The 20,566-nt window shown below is 38.2% G+C and overlaps 1 protein-coding gene across 4 annotated transcripts in view; it reads left to right on the top strand.

Annotated features, from left to right (window-relative positions):
* Positions 1-20,566, top strand: part of TLK2 (tousled like kinase 2) — a 124,571-nt gene that overhangs the window by 91,524 nt on the left and 12,481 nt on the right. For all 4 annotated transcript variants that reach the window (XM_070390026.1, XM_070390023.1, XM_070390025.1 and 1 more), the window contains 6 exons: positions 3,183-3,335; positions 6,733-6,799; positions 7,847-7,944; positions 9,537-9,618; positions 13,722-13,813; positions 18,379-18,468. In XM_070390026.1, the coding sequence (XP_070246127.1) occupies positions 3,183-3,335; positions 6,733-6,799; positions 7,847-7,944; positions 9,537-9,618; positions 13,722-13,813; positions 18,379-18,468 (582 nt within the window). The remainder of the gene's footprint in view (positions 1-3,182; positions 3,336-6,732; positions 6,800-7,846; positions 7,945-9,536; positions 9,619-13,721; positions 13,814-18,378; positions 18,469-20,566) is intronic.

A 20,566-nucleotide genomic window follows, 5' to 3' on the forward strand; every position in this document is an offset into this window, starting at 1 on the left:
GGGCAGGAGATGGGGGAGAGGCTCAAAATGGAGGGGATATATGTACCTATGGCTGATTTCATGTTGAGGTTTGACAGAAAACAAAATTCTGTGAAGCAGTTATTCTTCAATTAAAAAAAAACACCACTGTCATATGTGTTGGACATATAAGGGTTAATAAGACACAGTTCTTGTTCTAAGAGAAGTTACAGTTTGACATAATCAGACTTTATTTTCCCAAAACAAACCTAAATGAAATGTCACTAATAGACTACTTTAGGTGACTTTTATAAGTATAAATGAACAGTTTCAACATCAAGAATTAATGTAAGAATGCATATTACATACAAGAGTTGATCTTTGTTATATCAATTTTCATGTGCAATCAAGCTCTCTTATTCTCAGAATGTACAGTTGAAGATAGTCTCATGGTGTTTTGGCACCAGAGTACCCTTTGTTTATGATTTGTATATAATGGCGATGGGGCTCCTTTCTTTGTGAATTTGGAAATCAAATGTGCAGATTCTCCCTGAAAACAATAGCAAATAAGTTTTATTTATATTTAATAAGGGTAACTGTTAACGTAACCTTCCAAAGCAGTTAGTCTCCAGTAGATGAAATGTTGTAGTACTCCTCTGGTACACTATGGACTATAATTAAACTATATATTGTATGGTTACCTTCAGAGAGTTCAGAGTGCTTTGAACTCATGGCTCCTGAAGGGGTGCAAATGAGCTTAAAGATATTTTACCAATTGTTTTGACTGGGAAACTCATATTCAGAGAAGATACATGTTTTCCTCAAGGACATTCATTGAGTGAGAAGGAAATTGTGATTTTTACCTAAGGATTCTGTGTCTAATCCAGAAATCTTTCAAGCCATGAATTATTCATAAACATACATTTTTGGAGGGAAAGGTATATCTCTAATAGTTAAAAGATTTTTTTAGACAAGCAGACAATGCTTGAATTAAAATTTCTACTGTCCCATTAGATGTCCATCAGCAGACGAATGGATAAGAAAGCTGTGGTACATATACACAATGGAATATTACTCAGCCATTAAAAAGAATACATTTGAATCAGTTCTAATGAGCTGGATGAAACTGGAGCCTATTATACAGAGTGAAGGAAGCCAGAAAGAAAAACACCAATGCAGTATACTAACACATATATATGGAATTTAGAAAGATGATAATGATAACCCTATGTGTGAGACAGCACATGTAGAGACACAGATGTATAGAACAGTCTTTTGGACTCTGTGGGAGAAGGTGAGGATGGGATGATCTGAGAGAATAGCACTGAAACATTTATATTATCATATGTGAAACAGATCGCCAGTCCAGGTTTGATGCACGAGACAGGGTGCTCAGGGCTGGAGCACTGGGATGACTCAGAGGGATGGGATGGGGAGGAAGGTGGGAGGGGGGTTCAGGATGGGGAACACATGTAAATCAATGGCTGATTCATATCAATGTATGGCAAAGAACACTACAATATTATAAAGTAATTAGCCTCCAACTAAAATAAAGTTTAAAAAAAGTAAATAAATTGACATCTAATCTGTAAGTCAGCTTATCTTGAAGCCAAGAAAATGGTATTATCAAAGAACTGGTATTTCTTTGCAGTACTGTGATGAGGTTAACCTTGCTTACTTACAGTGTTGCCCTTTTCGATGTGGCAGCATAAGTTGTATTATGGGGGTCTGCTCTGGGGTATAGTCTTGTTTTTCTGGTTGCCGTTCTTTTAAGAAAGGTATCCTGAATCTGGAAATAGTGTAGAAACTGACAACTAGCGTTCAGAGAAGAGGGTCAAGTAGACATCATTTGAGAATATAGGTTTAAAAAATTAGATTCTGTCATTCTGCAAAAGTGAAATTTGGATCAAGAAAGGGAGATGGGGGGCTAAAAGCATGGTAGAAAGAGAAGAGGACAGGAGCCAGCATCTGACTTGTCAACTATGATGAGTGATTTAAAGATTTTAGTCTCTTAAGTGGTTAATCCCAAATCTTGGTATGCTTTTATATACCTGGTCTAGAAACCTTAGTATCTGTCAGGTAGCAGGATTCATGAGAGAAAGTGAAATACTTACATTGATATTTGTATTGACTTTTCGTTTATAAGCTAGTTTATTTTTAAAAAATTAGACATTATTAGGAAATACTCTGGAGAAGGGAATGGCACCACACTCCAGTACTCTGGCCTGGAAAATCCCATGGATGGAGGAGCCTGGGTAGGCTGCAGTCCATGGGTCTCGAAGAGTCGGGTATGACTGAGCGACTTCACTTTCACTTTTCACTTTCATGCATTGGAGAAGGAAATGGCAACTCACTCCAGTGTTCTTGCCTGGAGATTCCCAGGGGTGGGGGAGCCTGGTGGGCTGCCGTCTGTGGGGTCGCACAGAGTCGGACACGACTGAAGTGACGCAGCAGCAGCAGGAAATGCTGTAATAGAAATGGTGTTAAGTATCCTGAGTCTTTCATATGTCTTTTATTCATTCATTTTGTGTACCATTTTCTGAGGAGTTTTTACTTGTTGAAAGGCTTCTTTTTGCTTTCTCTAAATGCTCATCCTTGTTCTTAAAAAACTTAGTTTGGGTTTCTACCATATTAGTGTTTGGGAATGACTTGGGAGTGGTAATGGCTCACTTGATTAGAATAAATGATAGATTCAGAAGGAAAACATTTTTTCCTTTGTTTATCATTCCTCAAATTTGGTATCTTTCTAGATAGATTTTGAAGAAACTATAATCCAATTAAAAAATAAAAAGGCACTTGGAACCCTTTTTTTTTTTTACATAAACAGTTATTTAATGGGTTCATTACCAGGAGTTGTTTTCTTAACTGTTAAAAAGCAATAAGGAAAAAAAAAAAAGCAGTCAAGAAAAAAAAGCAATCAAAGTTTTTCCTTTTGAGTTGGAAAATTAGGTCACAATAGAAATTTGATACTGTTTTCTTCCTGCCCACTTTTCTGCTCTGAGAATTATTGTAATTAGTATATTAAAAGTACAGATTCATTACCAAAAACAGCTCTATCACCAGATAGTTGGTTCTTCAAACCTGAAGTTAAAATCAAATCTCTACTTAGGTTTATTTTTCTGAAGTCTATCGAATATGCAGGTGACAAGAATATTTATGTTTATTCCTTAGCCATGTTCAAACAGTTTTGACCTTCCTCTGTGCAACATCTTTTGTATCTCTAGGCAACAGGAAAGGATAAATTCACAGAGGGAAGAGATAGAAAGACAACGAAAAATGTTAGCGAAGCGGAAACCTCCTGCCATGGGACAGGCCCCTCCAGCAACCAATGAGCAGAAACAGCGGAAAAGCAAGACCAATGGAGCTGAGAATGAAACGTATGTTCTTTATTAACGCGAAGTAAGATACTGTATTCTCCCCTGAGATACAAACCTCCTGTCGAGCGCCACTGGAAGAAGTGATAAATTGTGGAGATTTCTAGAGCTTAACCTTTCTTTTTAGTTACATTAATAGATTTGCTCAACTCATATAAAAGTTGTACACAATTAACTCATTTTCTTAGTCCTAATCTTATATAAGAAGTTTCGAATAAGAGGGAGAAAAAGAATGTCATTAAACTTGATGTCATGCTCTTTGGCCAGTCTTAAAACAAATGTGATGTCATTAGGTATTCAAATGATGTAACTGCTTGTGCGTGCTTCCAGGCTGTGGTATGTTGGTGTCACCTTAAGGGGATTATCTGGCTCTATTTCAGACTGAAGAACGCACAAGTGAAGAATGCTATTTAGTAGTCTGAAGAACACTAGTTACCACTCACGAATTTAGATGGAACCTAAGAAAAAATAGGTATTATTTTAGGAAAAGAACATTTTCCCAGTAAGCCAAGTCTTGACATTCCCAGTTGTTGTTTATTTATTTATTTTTTTCTATTCTGAGAACCTAAGGAAAACGCCAGTATCTTCAGTTGCAGTGTAGTCATCTTTTTCACTGCTAGTCAACAAGTATTCCTTAGTTACCATGAATAGGAGCAGTAGAATATTCAGAGTACAGATGCCTTCTTTCTTCAGTCCCTCCCCATATCAGATTTCCCTAATTGACTTTTGAATTCTTGACCACTAAGAGAATCTTCCGCTAGGACAGGCAGTGGCAAACTTTTTCTCCATTGGGCCAGATAGTAAACACTTCAGGCTTTGCACACTAGAGAGTCTCTGTTGCCACTACTCAACTCTGCTGTTATAGCTTGAAAACATTCATAGGCAGCACGTAAGTGAATGGATGTGGCTATTTCCAGAACAGATTACTAGCCGAATGGCCCACAGGTTGTAGTTTGCCAAGTAGGCAGGACTGCTGAACAGTTAGAATTAGCATGGGAAATAAAACCAGCAAATTACTTACCTATTTTAAAAATTTCTTATTCATGCTCATCACCACTATCTTTAAGAGGTTTTCCAATTAAAAGGGAAGAAGAGATCTATAAATGTATAGAAAATCTCTATAGAATTGATGGTAGCCATAATGTCAGTTTCTGAATTAGGTGTTTGAATGTTTGAAATATAAAACATATTTTTCATAGAAATATTCATTGGTATTATAATCAGTATTTCCCTAGTGGCCTTATTGGTTTTTCAAGGGAAAAAGAAATTTCTTAAAGCTGTCATTGTAGGGTTTAATTGTAGCTACAAATGAGAGCTAATGATACCATGTAATTTATTGACTAATATGTCTTTTGCCTTTAGTGTTTTCATGTTAGTTCACAAAAACATATTAACCCATAATCCACTTCAAGTATAAAAATACTTATTACCATTGTTAAAAGTTCATGACATCCCAGAAATGTATCTTTCTTCATTCCAGTGAGAAAGCTGGCTTAACACCAGTCCTCACCCAATACATACCTGATGTCTTGGGGAGCCTTTTCCTTGACATTCATTTAGTAAGTCTGTGTTAAATGCTTATTATAGGTTCGGCCCTGTTCTGGACACCAGGGTGCAAAGCTGAAGGAGACAGCCCAGCCTTAGGACTCACAGTTTATTTAGGGAAAATGAACAGATGAATAAACTAATAGTCACTTTTAAGTATCATGATAAAGGTATGCACAGTGATTAAGTCTGGAAAATGTCTTCACTAGATTCTAAGCAATATCCCCTTTCAAAAAGTCCAAGTGGGAGACTTTCCTGCTGAACCAGTGACTAAGACTGCTCCCAATGCAGGGGACCTGGGTTTGATCCCTGATCAGGGAACTAGATCCCACATGCTAAGAGTTCTCATGCCACAACTAAAGATCCCAAATGCTGCAACTAAGACCCGGAGCAGCCAAATAAATAAATAAAAATATTTTTAAAAAATGTTCAAGTAGGAACCCAGTTTTGAAGAATTGTTCAGGCAAAAGTTGTATACATTACTCTGATTATTGTCTTCTTTCATAACTCCTACATTTATTTTGTGAAGGAACTCTTCTTCCAGTATTATTTGAAAATTATTTCATGCCAATGAATAAAACCATTGGCTTAGAAATAGCAAAGTGGGCACAGGTTGTTATGTTTTGTTTTGTTTTTTGCCATAGAATAATAATTAGAATTCGGTCTAAGCCAGTAGAGTGTAAGTAAGCAGTTGCCATCTGGAGTCCTGAGTAAAATCCAAGCTGGAAGGCCTTTGGTCTAGTCTTTAATAATTAAGTATCCATGGCTCATTCCCTTGGCCAGAAGCCAAAAATATTCCTCTTGTGTTGGAATGGGTTTTATTATCCTTTCCTGGTACTTAACGTGTTTTAGGTAGAGAGAATTCTAAGCTATGATTTTTTTCATTTCTCCCTTTTTTACTGGTATGATATGGGATAATAGATGTAAGTATTTCTGCAACTATGGAAAGATAGGTGTGTGAACCCTGATGGGAGTATTTCTTGCTATTTTTATCTTCTTTTAGTCAGACCTCAGCGACTCTATTTTGTAGCTCTTCCTGGTTGATAGGATAGTTGTTTCTTCTTTCTCCTGCTATTTAGAATATATCTAAACAGTGACATCTAAAATTTTGAAGTATATGTGTGTGCTTCTAGAATGTGAAGAGGGTGAAGATGGAGGAGTAAGCTATCACTTCTTACATGCTCATTCTTGAGATATGAGGATGCGATCAGGGTAGGTAGAACATGAAATGATCACCCATGAAGTCAGCCCTTTGAGAACTGTGTTGAGTAGGATTTCACAAAGTATAGATTCCTTTCATATTCTCATTGTAGTAGTCACAACAGCTTTTTTAGATAGATATCATTGCTTGCTGTGTTTTTAGGAAATTGAGGTTAAAGTTTCTTGCCCAAGGTCACATGGTCAGAATTGTGAACCCTAGTCCTCAGACTCCAGATCCTGGACTCTGTCCTCTAGGTTCTTCTCCTTGTATCAAAGTCCAAGAGTTATCAAAAATAACCAAATATGTTGGCTTATTAATATCCCCCTTAAAAAACTTTTAGACATATAATTTGGCTACCTCTTCCAATGGATTTTCATCTGAATAAGGTATATGACCAAACTCATCTCATAAGTAATGTAAAAATAGAGGTCATTTATTTTTCTCACCTTTTTTTAATAGACTTCCAGCTTTGAAGTCCTTTGTATACATCACATCTGATAAATCACAGTTTTCTCTTGTCAAAGAATTGCAAGATAATCTATCATTTGGTCATTTTAACTAAGTTAAAGTGAATATACTGTATAGTATTCTTTGGCATGTCTCTTTAAATATGATTTCAAATAATTTACTGAAATTTCTGTCATTATTTTCCAGGTTAACATTAGCAGAATACCATGAACAAGAAGAAATCTTCAAACTCAGATTAGGTCATCTTAAAAAGGTAAGTATAATGAGAAAATGTGTCTGAAGAAATGGAATTTTTAGTTTACATTTGGTGTTGAAGTTGTTTGGTCATTTGGGCAATAATAGCTTCACATACCTGTGGAAATCATTAATAGTTACTTTGGGTCACACCTGTATTCTAATGGAGTTCATGTCTTTCAACTTGCAAGTCAGCTCCAAGCCCCCAGTGAGAGTGCCTTTTCCACCAATGATATACCGATATTTCATTCTGTATGCCTCATAGGTCCCCACAAGTGATTATCTTTTTAGTAAAAAATAAATATGAAGTAAGAGCAGACAGTTCTGAAAGTGAAGTTACTGTGCTGTTGTAAATGCATAGCAGCTCTTGTCTGTCACCTAAGCTGGCTGAGAAGAGGAGGTGGCGCACCAACCGTATTGTAACACAGAGGCACCCACGTGGAATTTGTTGTTGACAGTGTTCACAGAGGTGTCTTTGATATAGGTCACTCGTCTCTTAAATTCAGTAGTGTGTGCTTTTTGATGGGTGCTGCTTATCAGGAAGTTGATCAATAAGTATTTAATAGATTGCTCTTAAGGTGTGCTTATCATCTCTCCCTGCCCTTCTCAGATCTTGTTAAATCAGTGGAATTTAAAAGCACTGAGTAGAATCACAGTTATAGAACAGAACCAGTTAGAGAAGCTGATTTTAAAAACCTGATTTAAAAACCTGATTTGTGTTTTTAAAAAAAAGAAAAAAAGATTGCATGCCTGTATGTATACATACAAAATATTTCTGGAAATTTATACAAGGAACTTAACAGTGATTGTATCTGGGGAGTGGCCATGGAGAGGGTGGAAGCTTTTCACTTTTCCTGCTGTTCTTCTCTGTATGGTTTGAGTTTTATTTATTATTTTGCTGTGGGATCATATTTAAGATTAAAATTCCAGTTCTTAAAAAAAATCTTTTTCAGTGGAAAACATCTCAGCTTTTCTTAAGAGGGATGTCTGCTTTTGTTTTTGAAATGAGAGTCTAAAAAGGTAAAGTTTCCTGTGTTCTAAGCTGTTTCTTTCCTTTTCACTTTAGGAGGAAGCAGAGATCCAGGCAGAGCTGGAAAGGCTAGAAAGGGTTAGAAATCTACATATCAGGGAACTAAAAAGGATACATAATGAAGATAATTCACAGTAAGCAACTTGGGGGTATGTTGGGTTGGAGATTGCTGAATACTTTCTGACATGAATTGTCCAGAATGATATTTTTGCTTATTGTAAATTTGGTAAACCATTCCATGGTGTATTTAACTCTGTTGTAGGTGTAATAATACGTTTTATGAACAAAATTATGATTTTCATTGGTTTAAATACATATAAATATATTAGGGTTATATATTAACTATATGTTTATACAAACAGCACTTTTACGCACATAGAGCTCATTAAGGCAATGTAACTTTGCAGTCGCCAATGGTTTAGGTACACTGTGTGCTCAGATTTACCCTCCTAGCCTTACTGAAGCGGAAGCATTAGGGTGGCGGTGGGGTGGTGTGGAAAGATGGTTGGGTTGAAAATGACACTCAGTTTCTGAATGACCTTTACAGGTCTTTGAAGTGTTGAGATTTTTAAGAAAGACTCAAGTTCAGTACATTAATTGTAGATAAATGCTCATCTTTGTAAGTCATTTAAGGAATTAAAACTGTGAAAAGTAGATTGTAAGTGGCAAGTGGCTTCTAACGATAATCCTTTTATTCCCCCCACATTTTTCTAATTCTGAAACATGGAGGTTTTGGCATAGCTACAGCTTGTATATTTTTGTTTGGCCAGAGTGAGCCATGGACTTTGCTTTCTATAAGTGGCAGCAACAGTAGCTACCGTTACTGTGCACTCTCTGTGTCAGGCAGAGTGCTAAGTGCCCCTGTGTTCTGTCGTTTAGTTGTCACAGTAGCCCATTGCAGTAGGTCATCTTCAATACATAGATCTGGAAAGTGGCTTAGAGAAATTAAGTTAACTTGTCTAGCGACTAGTGTGGCCAAACAAAGAGTTGAGATGTGGCTCTGACTCCACAGTGAAATCCTATGCAGTGATGTCACCTCTCTCCACAGGTGTGCCACTGTCTCAAAATCAAAATACTTTCAGGATTATTAGTAGGGCTGATGAGGAACTAGGTAGAAACACCTAAAAGTTATTTTTGCCAGAATCTCTCATTTCTTTATCTTATTGCTAGAAAATGATACAAGATGGAATCCTATATGGGGAAAACAGTTACATCATGAAGATGTAAAGAGAGAAAATGAATGCACGTAGAGCATGTGACTCACTTTATAATGAGACCTGATTTTAAGGCCATGGAAACTATCTTGGGTTTTTATTGTATGTTTTTGGATGGAGGGGACGTGTGGTTCTTGAGGGGTTTGCAGGACCCTGGTAGCAGTTTGGAAATCCCTGGTCCAGTGTACAGCCCTGCACCCCCCTCCTTTATGGCAGGGCAGAAAGAGAGGGAAGTCAACAGGGGTCACTAGTCTAATTGTGGCTGTGCTGCAGCTGGCACCTGGGTCTCACGACTCCACAGCTAATGTTGTTCATCATAGTTAACGCCTTCTCTTTGAACCATAGAGTTTTTCCTATGCTCAGAATTAGCTATATTGCGGTGATTGCCAAACTGTTGGCAGCATCTGTAATTGTATGTATAACACGTCAGACATTCTGGAAATTTCACAAACAAGGAAAATTGTGTAGTACTTGACCTCAAAATGTTGTTGTTTTATATTCTGTTTCCACAGATTTAAAGATCATCCAACGCTAAATGACAGATATTTGTTGTTACATCTTTTGGGTAGAGGAGGTTTCAGTGAAGTTTACAAGGTAAGTATGAGGAACTGGGTATAGAGACTGAGAGTTAAGTTATCGGTTATTACAAACTTAGAAAACATTTAAAATAGCGATAGAATTGTGACTGATATCTACTGGCCAAAATTCCAAACTGTTAAGAACCTGTGTATCAAAATGATCCCTTGGAGAAGGAGACGGCAACCCACTCCAGTATTCTTGCTTGGGAGATCCCATGGACAGGTGGGCTATGGTCCATGCGGTCGCAAAAGAGTCAGACACAACTTAGAGTCTAAACAACAACTATCTTTGGGAGAACTGCTTCTAGTAAACTTGTGACTAAGCAGGAGTCAATATTTTACCCTGTTTATCAAGTTTGAAGAGTAATTACAGATTAAAAAAAAAAAAAAACAGAAAATAGCACCATTTCTGGGTAATGGAATAGTGGTGATTTTTACTCTGGTTTTGTACTTTCTGCCTCATCTGTATTTGTTAGAGATGAATGCTACTTTTATTCTAATAAAATTTATATATATATATATGTATATATATAATGTTTAAAATAGACGTACTAAAAATTAATTCTTTGAAAACCTGGTTTTTGCTTTTAAAGTGTTGGCATCTTCCATGTCAGAGTGTTTAGTAACACTGGTTTTGCTGAAGGATTGTCCTGGCTTAGAGTGCTTCAGTTGGCGCAGCAAAGTCCAGGCTACTGTGGCCTCCAGTTGATTTTCCATGAATGAGAAATTCTGCCTGTTTTAAATACACCAACCACAACCTCCTTAAATTTCTCTGTTTCTGGCACCTGGCATTTAAATGCCCAATTAGTTTATTAATTTGTCTTTACTGTATGACCCTAGTAATTCCCTCTTTTCTAAGTTGTAGCCTGTACTGTTAATGATTTATGTTATGCCCATATGAATTTTTATATAGAAAATCTTTTGAGTGAAATACTTATTTCAGATAAAAACATTAGTTTTTCTTTTTTCTCTTTTTTAATGTTAATTTTTTTATTGTGGTGATGTATACATGATACCTACCATTTTAACCATTTTTAAGTATACAGTGGCATTACATGTACAGTGTCGTGAAAGTATCATCACTTCCCATTTCCAGAATTATGATAATATTTCTAGTGTACTGCTGGGTTTGATTTTCTAGTATTTTGCTCATATTTTTAATCTATGATCATAAGTGGTATTGGCTTACAGTGTTTTTTTATGTGCAGGCAGCATTGTCTAGCTTTGATGTCATAGTTATTCCAGGAGTTGTGAAACTTCTTTTTTCCCATGTTCTGGAGTGTTTTGCATTACATGTTGGCTACGTGGAAGTTGTTAGTGCTAAATCATAAAATCAGCTGGGTAGTTGTCATTTTAGAGGAAAATAGCCTTTTCAGTTTCTTTTACAAATATTGACCCATTCAGACTTTCTTCCCTTTCTTAAGTTAGTTTTGATAATTCATTTTTCATGGAAAATCATCCTATTTCATCATGATTTCCATACTTTATAAGTTATTTCTCTTATGAAATGTTTATTTTTGTATCTTTTGACTAATAGGCCAGAGGTTAGTTAGTGTTTCTTTTTTCCTCTGGAGATTAACTTTTTATTTTTGTTGATCAGATCTACTATTTGATTTGTTCTGTTTTCATTGACTTTTGCTTTCAAATCTTCCTTCTGTTTAGTTTTCATTCTTGGGTCATATACTTAGTTTATTATTTATTTGGGGTAATTTTAAAAATTGTGATAAAAAACAAATAGCGTAAAATGACTAACTTAACCTTTATAAGTGTTCAGTTGTTGCTGTTCAGTCGTGCAGTCATGTCCAGCTCTTTGTGACCCCATGGATTGCAGCATGCCAGGCTTCGTTTTCCTTCACTATCTCTGGGAATTTGTTCAAACTCATGTCCATTGAGTTGATGATGCCATCCAACCATCTCATCCTTCGTTGTCCTCTTCTCCTCCTGCCTTCAGTCTTTTCCAGCATCAGGGCCTTTTCCAATGAGTCAGCTCTTTGCATCAGGTGGCCAAAGTATTAGAGCTTCAGCATCAGTCCTTCCAGTGAATATTCAGGGTTGATTTCCTTTAGGATTGACTAGTTTGGATTCCTTGCTGTCCATGGGGCTCTCAAGAGTCTTCTCAGTTCAGTAGTGTTACATATATTCATGTTGTTCTGAAACAGATCTTCAGAACTTTTTCATCTTGCAGAACAGGAGCTCTACTCACTAATCAGCAGCTGTCCTTTTCCTTCTTTCTCCAGCTGCCGGTAACCATAATTCTACTTTATATTTTTATTAATTTGATTATTTTTTGGTAGCTCATGTGAGGAATCACAGTGTTTGTCTTTTTGTGACTGGCTTATTTCATTTACCATAATGTTCTCAAAGTTTATCCATGTTGGAGCATGTGACAAGATTTTCTTCTTTTTAAACTTGGATAACCCTGAGATTGTTTATATATACTTCATTTTCTTTATCCATTCATCATCTGTCAGGTGACATTTGTGTTGCTTCCTTCTCTTATCTGTTGTGAAGAGTGCTGCTTTGAGTACGCTTGTGCAAATACCTCTTTGCGATCTTGCTTTCAGTTCTTCTGGCTGTATACCCAGAAGTGGGACTATTTCTTTTTTAAAATCATCAAAATTGGTTTTTGGTGCTTCACTTGTTAGTGATTTCTTCATATTTTTTCCTGTTCTTCAAACATTTTAACACTTCTGAAGTCTAAATGCTTCTTACAACAATATGTACATCAATGTATTCTTTTGCTGTCTTCCATGTAGCCCTTCTTCGATCATTGGTGAATCACAGTGTCTTGAACTCAGAAATAGGTTTTGATAATAGGAAAAAATGACACTTGTAGTTCATTGGTGCTCTTACAAATTAGGTGATGTTTAATCTGGCTTTTAATGGCTTGAAATGGTTCCCTCCTATAAAACCATGATGGATACATGCATACAGGTGGACTTTAGACTCTGTAAGAAAAAGAGTTCAAAAGTTTCCATTTCTGTGAAATAAGATATTCTGTTTGAATTGAATGGTTTTTGTATTTTAAAAATACTGGTTTAAATTTGGTATGTGTTAGAAGTTTCTTTTATAAGCAGGCCTCTCTTGTATCCTGTGCTTTCCTAGAGGTAGCTTGTCTTTTAAAAGATCTGTAGAGTAATCACCACTCTTCATGGACTGTATGTCCTCTGCCTGTTGTCTTCATCTATTCATATGTTTGTGGAAACTGGCAGATAGGTGGTAATAGCATTGGAACTGAAGCAGTAAGTTTTTAATTTGGACATTAAAGCCAAATTCATTCTGAAAAAGTTCCTCAAAAAATTGTTTTGGGGAAATCTGTTGTAAAATGCTACTTACTTTTTCAAATTGTGATGTACGCCAGGCGTCCTTGAAAATCTGTTATCTTTTTTTAACCCCATAATCTAGCACCACTGAGCTGATCTGGAGCTTGTGCCAACAGTGGTGGCCTTTGGGGAAAGCATGTCCCTTTTTTTGGACGGTGCTGCATAAGCGACTAGCTTCTGACATTGTTGAGGTCCAAAATTACTTTTTATTTATCCAGTATGTAGGGGTGCAATTAAACAAACTTAGCAAAGAGGTGTGTCCTGTTTCTTAAGAAAGCAGATAGTCTATGACCCTAGCATTTCAAAAGTGGCAGGACCTCTGAACGTACAACTGCTCTAAAAATAAAGCCTATTAAAAAATATTTACAAAAAGGAAAAAAAAAAAAAAAAAACGTGGCAGGAATTACTGTTGAAGAATGTCAAGTCCCAGAACCAGCTAAGGGACAAGAGCCAAGAGGTGAGAAAGGTCCCAAATAGGGTAGATGATATCCAGAAAGAGAGTTGTTTAGAAGTGACTGTTAAGGCATGGACTGTCTTTCTGTTTATTGTATATGCTAGGTTTTATTTTCTAAACCCCTTGGTGCCAGTGTGTCTGGAGACTTCTCGATTGTCTCATCACAAGTTTCAAGAAAGATGATTACAACTCTGAAGGAAGTGTGCTCTCCACTGCCCTTGTTATTTAATAACGCATTTTGGACTTTTGAAAATGTTGGTCTGTTAAACAGAAGCTTCTGGTCAGTAGCCTGTAATTTTTATTAGCATTATCCACAGTATAATTTATTCCTTTTCTTTATAGGCATTTGATCTAACAGAACAAAGATACGTAGCTGTGAAAATTCACCAGTTAAATAAAAACTGGAGAGATGAGAAAAAGGAGAATTACCACAAGTAAGTGATACTAGAGTATCTGATTTTTCAAAATTTAGTATTAATAGCTGTAGTTTGAGCACTGTGTTAAGAGCTTTACATGCATTGCTGTTGTTTCATTTAATCCTCATAACTGTCCTTGGAGAGTAAATAAATCTTCCATCTTACTGATAAGGAAATTGATACTTACAGAATTGAGTAACAGCTAAAAAATGGCTGAGCCTGTATTTAAATCCAGACTTCCCTTAATCCAGGCCCATGTGTTTAACCCTCCCCTTCCATTGTGCCTCTAAAAGTAGCTATAATAAATAAGTAAAGCCTCATAAATCATTGTTGCTTGTCTGTAGAAAATGTGAGAGCGTTCTTTAGTGGCCTGGGGACCCCGGGGAGCATGGGGTGGGGCTTCTGCTGCTGCCTCAGTCTCATCATGGAGGAGACCATGCGGCGCTGGCGCCCTCAGTGTGGGCCTCAGTGCTGGACCCGCCTCCCCTGTCACAGGCTTCCCGTCTCAGAGCTCTTGTCCTCAGTGTCCCACTTGCTGTGCTTGCCCCTTTCTAGATGCCATTGTGGCAGCCCTCATCTGTACTGGGGGTGCAGGATGGGAGGGTGACTCTTTAGAATGAACAGTTTTTACACATGCAGGTAGGAATGTTTTTCTTCCACTAACATCAGCCCTTGCCTGTCTCTGCCCTGAGCTTCAGAACATTGAAGTTATAGCTCACTTGCTTTGGAGGCCACTCAGACTTTTCTGTTAGAATCTCCACTAGCCGTAATATTGTTTCCTTTTTGTAGTAACAAGTACTGTGTTAGACATATCCTACCCCTGAAAGAAGAGACAGCCCCTTTTGCTAGAAAGCAGTCTACCTCCATTCTATAAAAGCACTTTTGCTTTCTCTTATAAATAGTACTCTGGAAGGAAAAAGGCAGAAGAGTGGACTTTGAAGAGCCTTTTAGGTGGCTTCTAAATCTCAGTAGAAAAATAAAACATTTCTACATCATTAACCCATTCTTGAGGCTTGGAGCAAGGCAACTCCTGCCTTATGGCTACTGTTCATCAGGGACCCAGGAACTCTTGCTGCTCTGTGCAGGCTGGCAGAGGTGCTCAGTGCTGGAGGAGAGAAGGTTCCTGTGGCGTTAGGAGAGAGAGCGCTTAGCAGAGGTGGGAAAAAGGATGCTGTGTGCTCTGTGCATGGCACTCTGCCTGTGTCCGTGTGTGACAGGCGGCTGCAGTCCAGATGCTTTTGAGGAGCAGTTACATTACTACAGGTACATTCCAGGCACTCGACAGGCAGGGACAAATGGCACGCGGCCGCAGTTGCCAGGGAGCACTGAGGAGAGGACAGCCACATGTTCTGACCAGTTAGGAAGATGGTGAGAAATGTCCTCATCATACTGAGACTCAAAGAGTACCTTAGGGTATAGGAACAGTACCTGCATCTCTTTCACAGTGTCCTTCGGCTATCCTCGGAGCCTGTTCTGCAGCTTGTGTGCTCTGCCAACTCTAAACCAGCTGACTCTACAAGGGATGGACCTTGGTGAACCTTGAGGAGATAGTTCCTCTGCAGAGATTTATACAGACTTTGCCTCGTCTCCATGTCCAGCTTTCAGGCTGAGTTTAAAGAGAACTCAGGGGTCGAAGACTGTGGTGACTGCCCATGGGGGTTGTGCTCACTGTAGCCTTTTGAAGCAGTGAGGGATGGACACCAGGACCTCCTTGACACACTTGGCAAGCTGTTTGAGTCCTGGTGCGTGTGGATGGGGTCTCCTTTCCCATTTGTCTGCCAGATGGAGTCACAGAGCAGCTGAAGCGGGTAGTTTCGTGTCTGAGTTCTTAGAGGTTCAGCTCCAGCTCCCAGCGCTGCCTTCCTATTCTTTGCTTCCTCACCAAGGCAGGAATCACGACTCCTGAGCATCTCCTGTGGAGCCATCTGGGCAGGAGCCATTTCCCAGTTGATAGACACACTGGTGGAGGGGCGGGTGGTGCAAAATTTTTGTGACCTCCATTCATCCTTGTGGGAAAATTCTTACAGCATTTCCACCTTTCTTGGAAAGATTTTGCTTGCTAAGTGATAATAAATCATAACAGAGGAATTTTAGGCTATAAATAATAGTGAATTAGCAATATGGCATTAACCCCCTTGAACTGAGATTAGGGAGACATGTCAGGGGCTGAACAGATTTTAGAGAGTGCTTCAGAAAGTCAGTGTGAAGCTGAAGAGGAGTAATTTCAGTGTTGTGGTCACATTATAAAATATGAAAATACTGCTGTTACCTGCATATAGTAAGATCTTCTGCTTGCTTTTTCCTTCATGGGGATGACTTTCCACCCCCATCTGGAATCAGAACATGTATTTGGGTGAAAAAGAGAAAAATTCAAAGAAAATAAAAGGCTGTTGTATTGTTTTATTTAGAGTTCTATTTCGCACCCCCTTTCCTCTCCTTTCTCTGAAAGTAATAGAAGTAAACTGGTTGTTTTGCTTTTGCATTATTAAGCATTAATAGGCATTACTTGATTTCTTTAACCTCCCAAAATAGATATTAAGAAATTTATGGTAGGAAAAATTTCATATAAAGCTATCCACAGAAATAACTGTATCTGTACTCTTGTATGATACTCTTTTCTAATTTTCTAGGATATAATTACTGAAAGTCTAAATATATATCTCCTTAGAGTAGAAGACTAAATGGATCAGTTTCTTGTTTCCTTATTTATAGTGCATTAGTCCCTTCGACGTTTAGTTGAAATTTGAACATATGAAGGATGTAAGAATATAAGGAGAACCTCTGCTCTGCCTGGTGAACTGTAGCAAATGGCCTTAGAGCCCGGCGTGATGTTGGGGGGGGGGGGGTCCTTTCATGACACACAGAAAGTTTCCTTAGTTGGCAAGGACTTGTGACAGTTTCTTTAATTTATAATTTTTTCTTCCTTTATTTTCCTCAGTTTTTTAATACCTCCATGGAGAAATTGGTCTCTACTCTGAAATGCACAAAATCAAAAAGTTAAAAGGGCGGAGAACGATAGATTTCTAGTGTGTGAGAATGAGAAATGACTTAACAGTAATCTGTTTAGACCATAGGTTTCTGAACTTGTTTTTTTAGAAACAGTACTACCTTTATTTTACCGAATGAAATGAGGTATTACATTTTTCTTTTGTCCATGCTATGAGGCATGTGGGATCTTAGTTCCTCACCAGGGATCAAACCTGCTTACCCTGCATTGGAAGCGTGGTGCTGCTCCGACTCAGTGCTGACAAGTTTTTCTTTTCAGAAAGACATAAAGATACTGATGAGGACTTCCCTGGTGGTCCAGTGGTTAAGGATCTGCCTGCCAATGCAGGGGGCATGGGTTTGATCCCTGGTCCCAGAAGATTCCACATGCTGCTGGGCAGCTAATAAGCCTGTGCATCAAAACTACTAAACCCACGTTCTAGAGTCCATGCTCTGCAACCAGAGAAGCCCCAAAACTAGAGAGTAGCCCCTACTCAGCACAGCTAGACAAAGCCTGTGCACAGCAACAAAGACTCAGAGCAGCCAAAAAGTCTTTTAAAATTAAAGAAAAAGTGCTGATGAAATGAAGCGTATGAAGAAGCAAAACTGCCCAAAATGGCCACTTAAAAAATAAACCTAATCAAACAAGGTTTTCTTTGGGGAAGAACATTCAATCACTTTTAGATTCCTGTTCTTCCCCTCCCTCTTCCCCTAGTTGTTCCTCAGTTTTCTTCGATTGAGTACTTTCTGTGTATTTTTGACATGCTGGAATACATTTCAGAAAACATCACTGTTTTCCTTTTTTGACTCTTAAAACAAAATGCCCCAAACTAAATGGTGCTAGGTTACTTAAAATATAATATCCTAATATATATATATATAATAATATACTATTACTCTTTTTAAGTAAGAACTAAGTTTTATTCTTTAAAATTCAGTATATGAATATGTCAGATTACATAGTACATTTTTCTTCCTTATCTTACTAAAGAAAAAAGACATGTATGAAAAAACGTCTTTTATTCTAAGAAAACTAAGGTTCCCATAGTTTCAAACTTTTTATCAAATTAGCATTTTCTTAGAAAGTAATGCTGATAGTCCTTTAAATTCTTTTTTGTAAAGAGTAGGATTGAAGAACAAATCCAATGCATTGTAATTGCCTTATCTTACCAGCAGCCCTTTTACTCAGTGAGTTTACGTACCAAATTGATCCCTGTGATGGAACCCCAGGGTATGAACATTTGTAGATGGAAAGTATCAGCTTCAGAGAAAAGAAAAAAGTGCTGTCTTTATCATTTTTAAACGTCTGCTGTTTGGGTATCAATATAAAAGAGGTAAGGTTATCACAGAATGAACTTGCAAAGGATAAAAGTTGGTGCCTACTGTTTTCCCAACAGCTTGGCAGAGACCTGTGGAGAAAACGGGGTGAAAAAGACTAGAGGACCAGATGGCCTTGAATGGAGTGGATGTGCGGGAGCAATGGGGGTGTGAGAATGAATTGGGAGGGTCCTGGAAGAGTTCTGAAAGACAGGACAGGGTACAAAATGTTAAATGTTTCCCTTTAAACAGAATACAGAATGTCTCCCTTTGGTTCACAGGCATGCATGTAGGGAATACCGGATTCACAAAGAACTGGATCATCCCAGAATAGTTAAGCTGTATGATTACTTTTCACTGGACACTGACTCGTAAGTACTATGCCGTTTCTAGCGTAGCAGAAAATATTATTTTCTTGCAGTGTGTTGATGACTCATGGAATGGAATTTAAAGCTGGGTCCAGAAAATACTGTCTGAGGGGGCCAAATGTATTTATGGGCAAATGATTGTATTTGAATTCACATTGGGGCCAGCAAGATGTACATTTCTTGGCCACAGGATGGGTGCAGTTGTGTGCTGGTCAGTGTTTCACAACCAGCATGGAGGGGAGAGGCATAGGGCTGATGGGTACTGTTTGCCAGTTTCTGTGAAATAAGACTCTGAACATGTCCAATTTTTTTAAAAAGGGGGGGCAGCTTTATTGAGATAGGTTTATATACCATATGGTTCACTCATTTAAAAGTACACAGTATTCATAGGTATATTGCGGCCATGACTGTAGTCAGTTTTAGAACATTTTCTCCACTCAGAAAGAAATCCTGTACCTTATTCTATCATCCCCCTTTTCCTCCACTCCACTCCTGCTGTAAGCAACCACCTATCTGCTTTTTGTGTCTATAGATCAGCTCTTCAGGGACTTTCATAAGATGGATCATGTAGTGTGTGAACTTTTGTGGCTGGCCTCTTGCACTTAGCATGGTGTTCTTTTAAGGTTCTTCTTGTGTCATTTATCAGTACTTCATTCTGTTTTATGACTAAATATATTCTACTGTATGGAAATACTACCTTTTGTTTATCCATTTATCCTACCAGTGGCTTAAAAACTAGCTCACAAGATTTCTGAGAATTTAACTCTCAGCTCTTAGAAACTGGTACAAACTGGTGCTGGCATACCACAGACAAGCAACAGTCAAGTGAGGCTGATGAACACTGATGGGCCTTTTGAAGTTCTAGCAGTATGATTTCATCATAGAATTAGAATGAAATGTGGCAGAGTCTAATGCTACATCTGAAAATATAGGTTGGTTCAGAGGCTTATAGAGATTTCAGTCCAGCCTTCTCACTTTGTAGGTGGAGAGTTGAGGACCAGAGAAGTTCATGACTTGTCTGAGATCTTTAATAATCGTAGGCATTGTTGTATTTCATTACTTGTATAGGTAAGCTCTCCATCTCTTGGTTTATCCGGAGTTTAGAAATAGTTCAGCATTTGGAAACATCTCTGTAGGAGTCTGAACTGAATCAGGAAAGCATGCTTAGGCCTGGCCCGCAGGGGTTTCCTTCCGCCTCCCAGCGTGTTCGGCCTCTTCCAGATGGCGGCTGTCTCAGAGCTTGCTGTGCGAGAGAGCCCATCCAGATTTAGAAATGGCCCCAAAGGGAGACCATAATTCCCTTTGGAAGCATCCACTCAGGGATTTCCCCTTTCCAGTCAAGTGCAGTCAGCACAGTGCTGTGTGTGGTGTGGAGTGGGGTTCAGAAAAACAGCGAGTTAAAAAGCAGATTTCCACAGGGTAGCTTTATTGTTTTGCTTTCAACAAGTTCCTTGAATACTAGGAAGGACACTCATAGCCCCCAAATATAAGCAACAAAAATCATTTCAAAAATAAATACAATGACTTGGATTATCTGCTGTTTTGAATTGTATACACACTTTTAACTAATCTGAGAAATTGAGTTGATTTTACACTACTCTTGGGTTGTTTACTTTGTTCTTCCTGTTGTGTGTATGGTGAATTTTTCCCCAAAATAAGTCAAATCATTGTTTTAGAAAGTTTTCTGAGAGTTGAGTATTAAAAATGAGATTTTATTTTCAGCTTGCATTGGGTCCAAAATAAATTCACTAAGCCTGAGACTCTATGCCTCAGATTTCAGCACATCAGATCAGAGAAATTGATACATTTTAGGCCTATTTTCTCAAATAGAATGCTAGCATGTTGGGACATGCTATGTTTTGTAAGAAGCATGAGCTGTTGGTCAGTTTGGGGGGGTCCCTTGGGACTGTGTGTTGTCCACATTTTGTTGTTTTGCTTCTTGAAGGTCTTCAGTATTCCATAGGCCCTGAGTGTGAGTCCTGCGTGTGTTCCATCTTAGATGTGTTGGCCCTTGTAGGCTGTGTTCACCAGGCTCCTTTGTCAGTTGCTGTTCAGTGGGATTCATTCAGTGGGGAGACAGAGGTGGTGGTGGGTGGAGACT

The sequence above is a fragment of the Bos mutus genome, chromosome 19 (assembly GCF_027580195.1).
Source record: "Bos mutus isolate GX-2022 chromosome 19, NWIPB_WYAK_1.1, whole genome shotgun sequence".
In the NCBI taxonomy this organism is placed as follows: Eukaryota; Metazoa; Chordata; class Mammalia; order Artiodactyla; family Bovidae; genus Bos; species Bos mutus.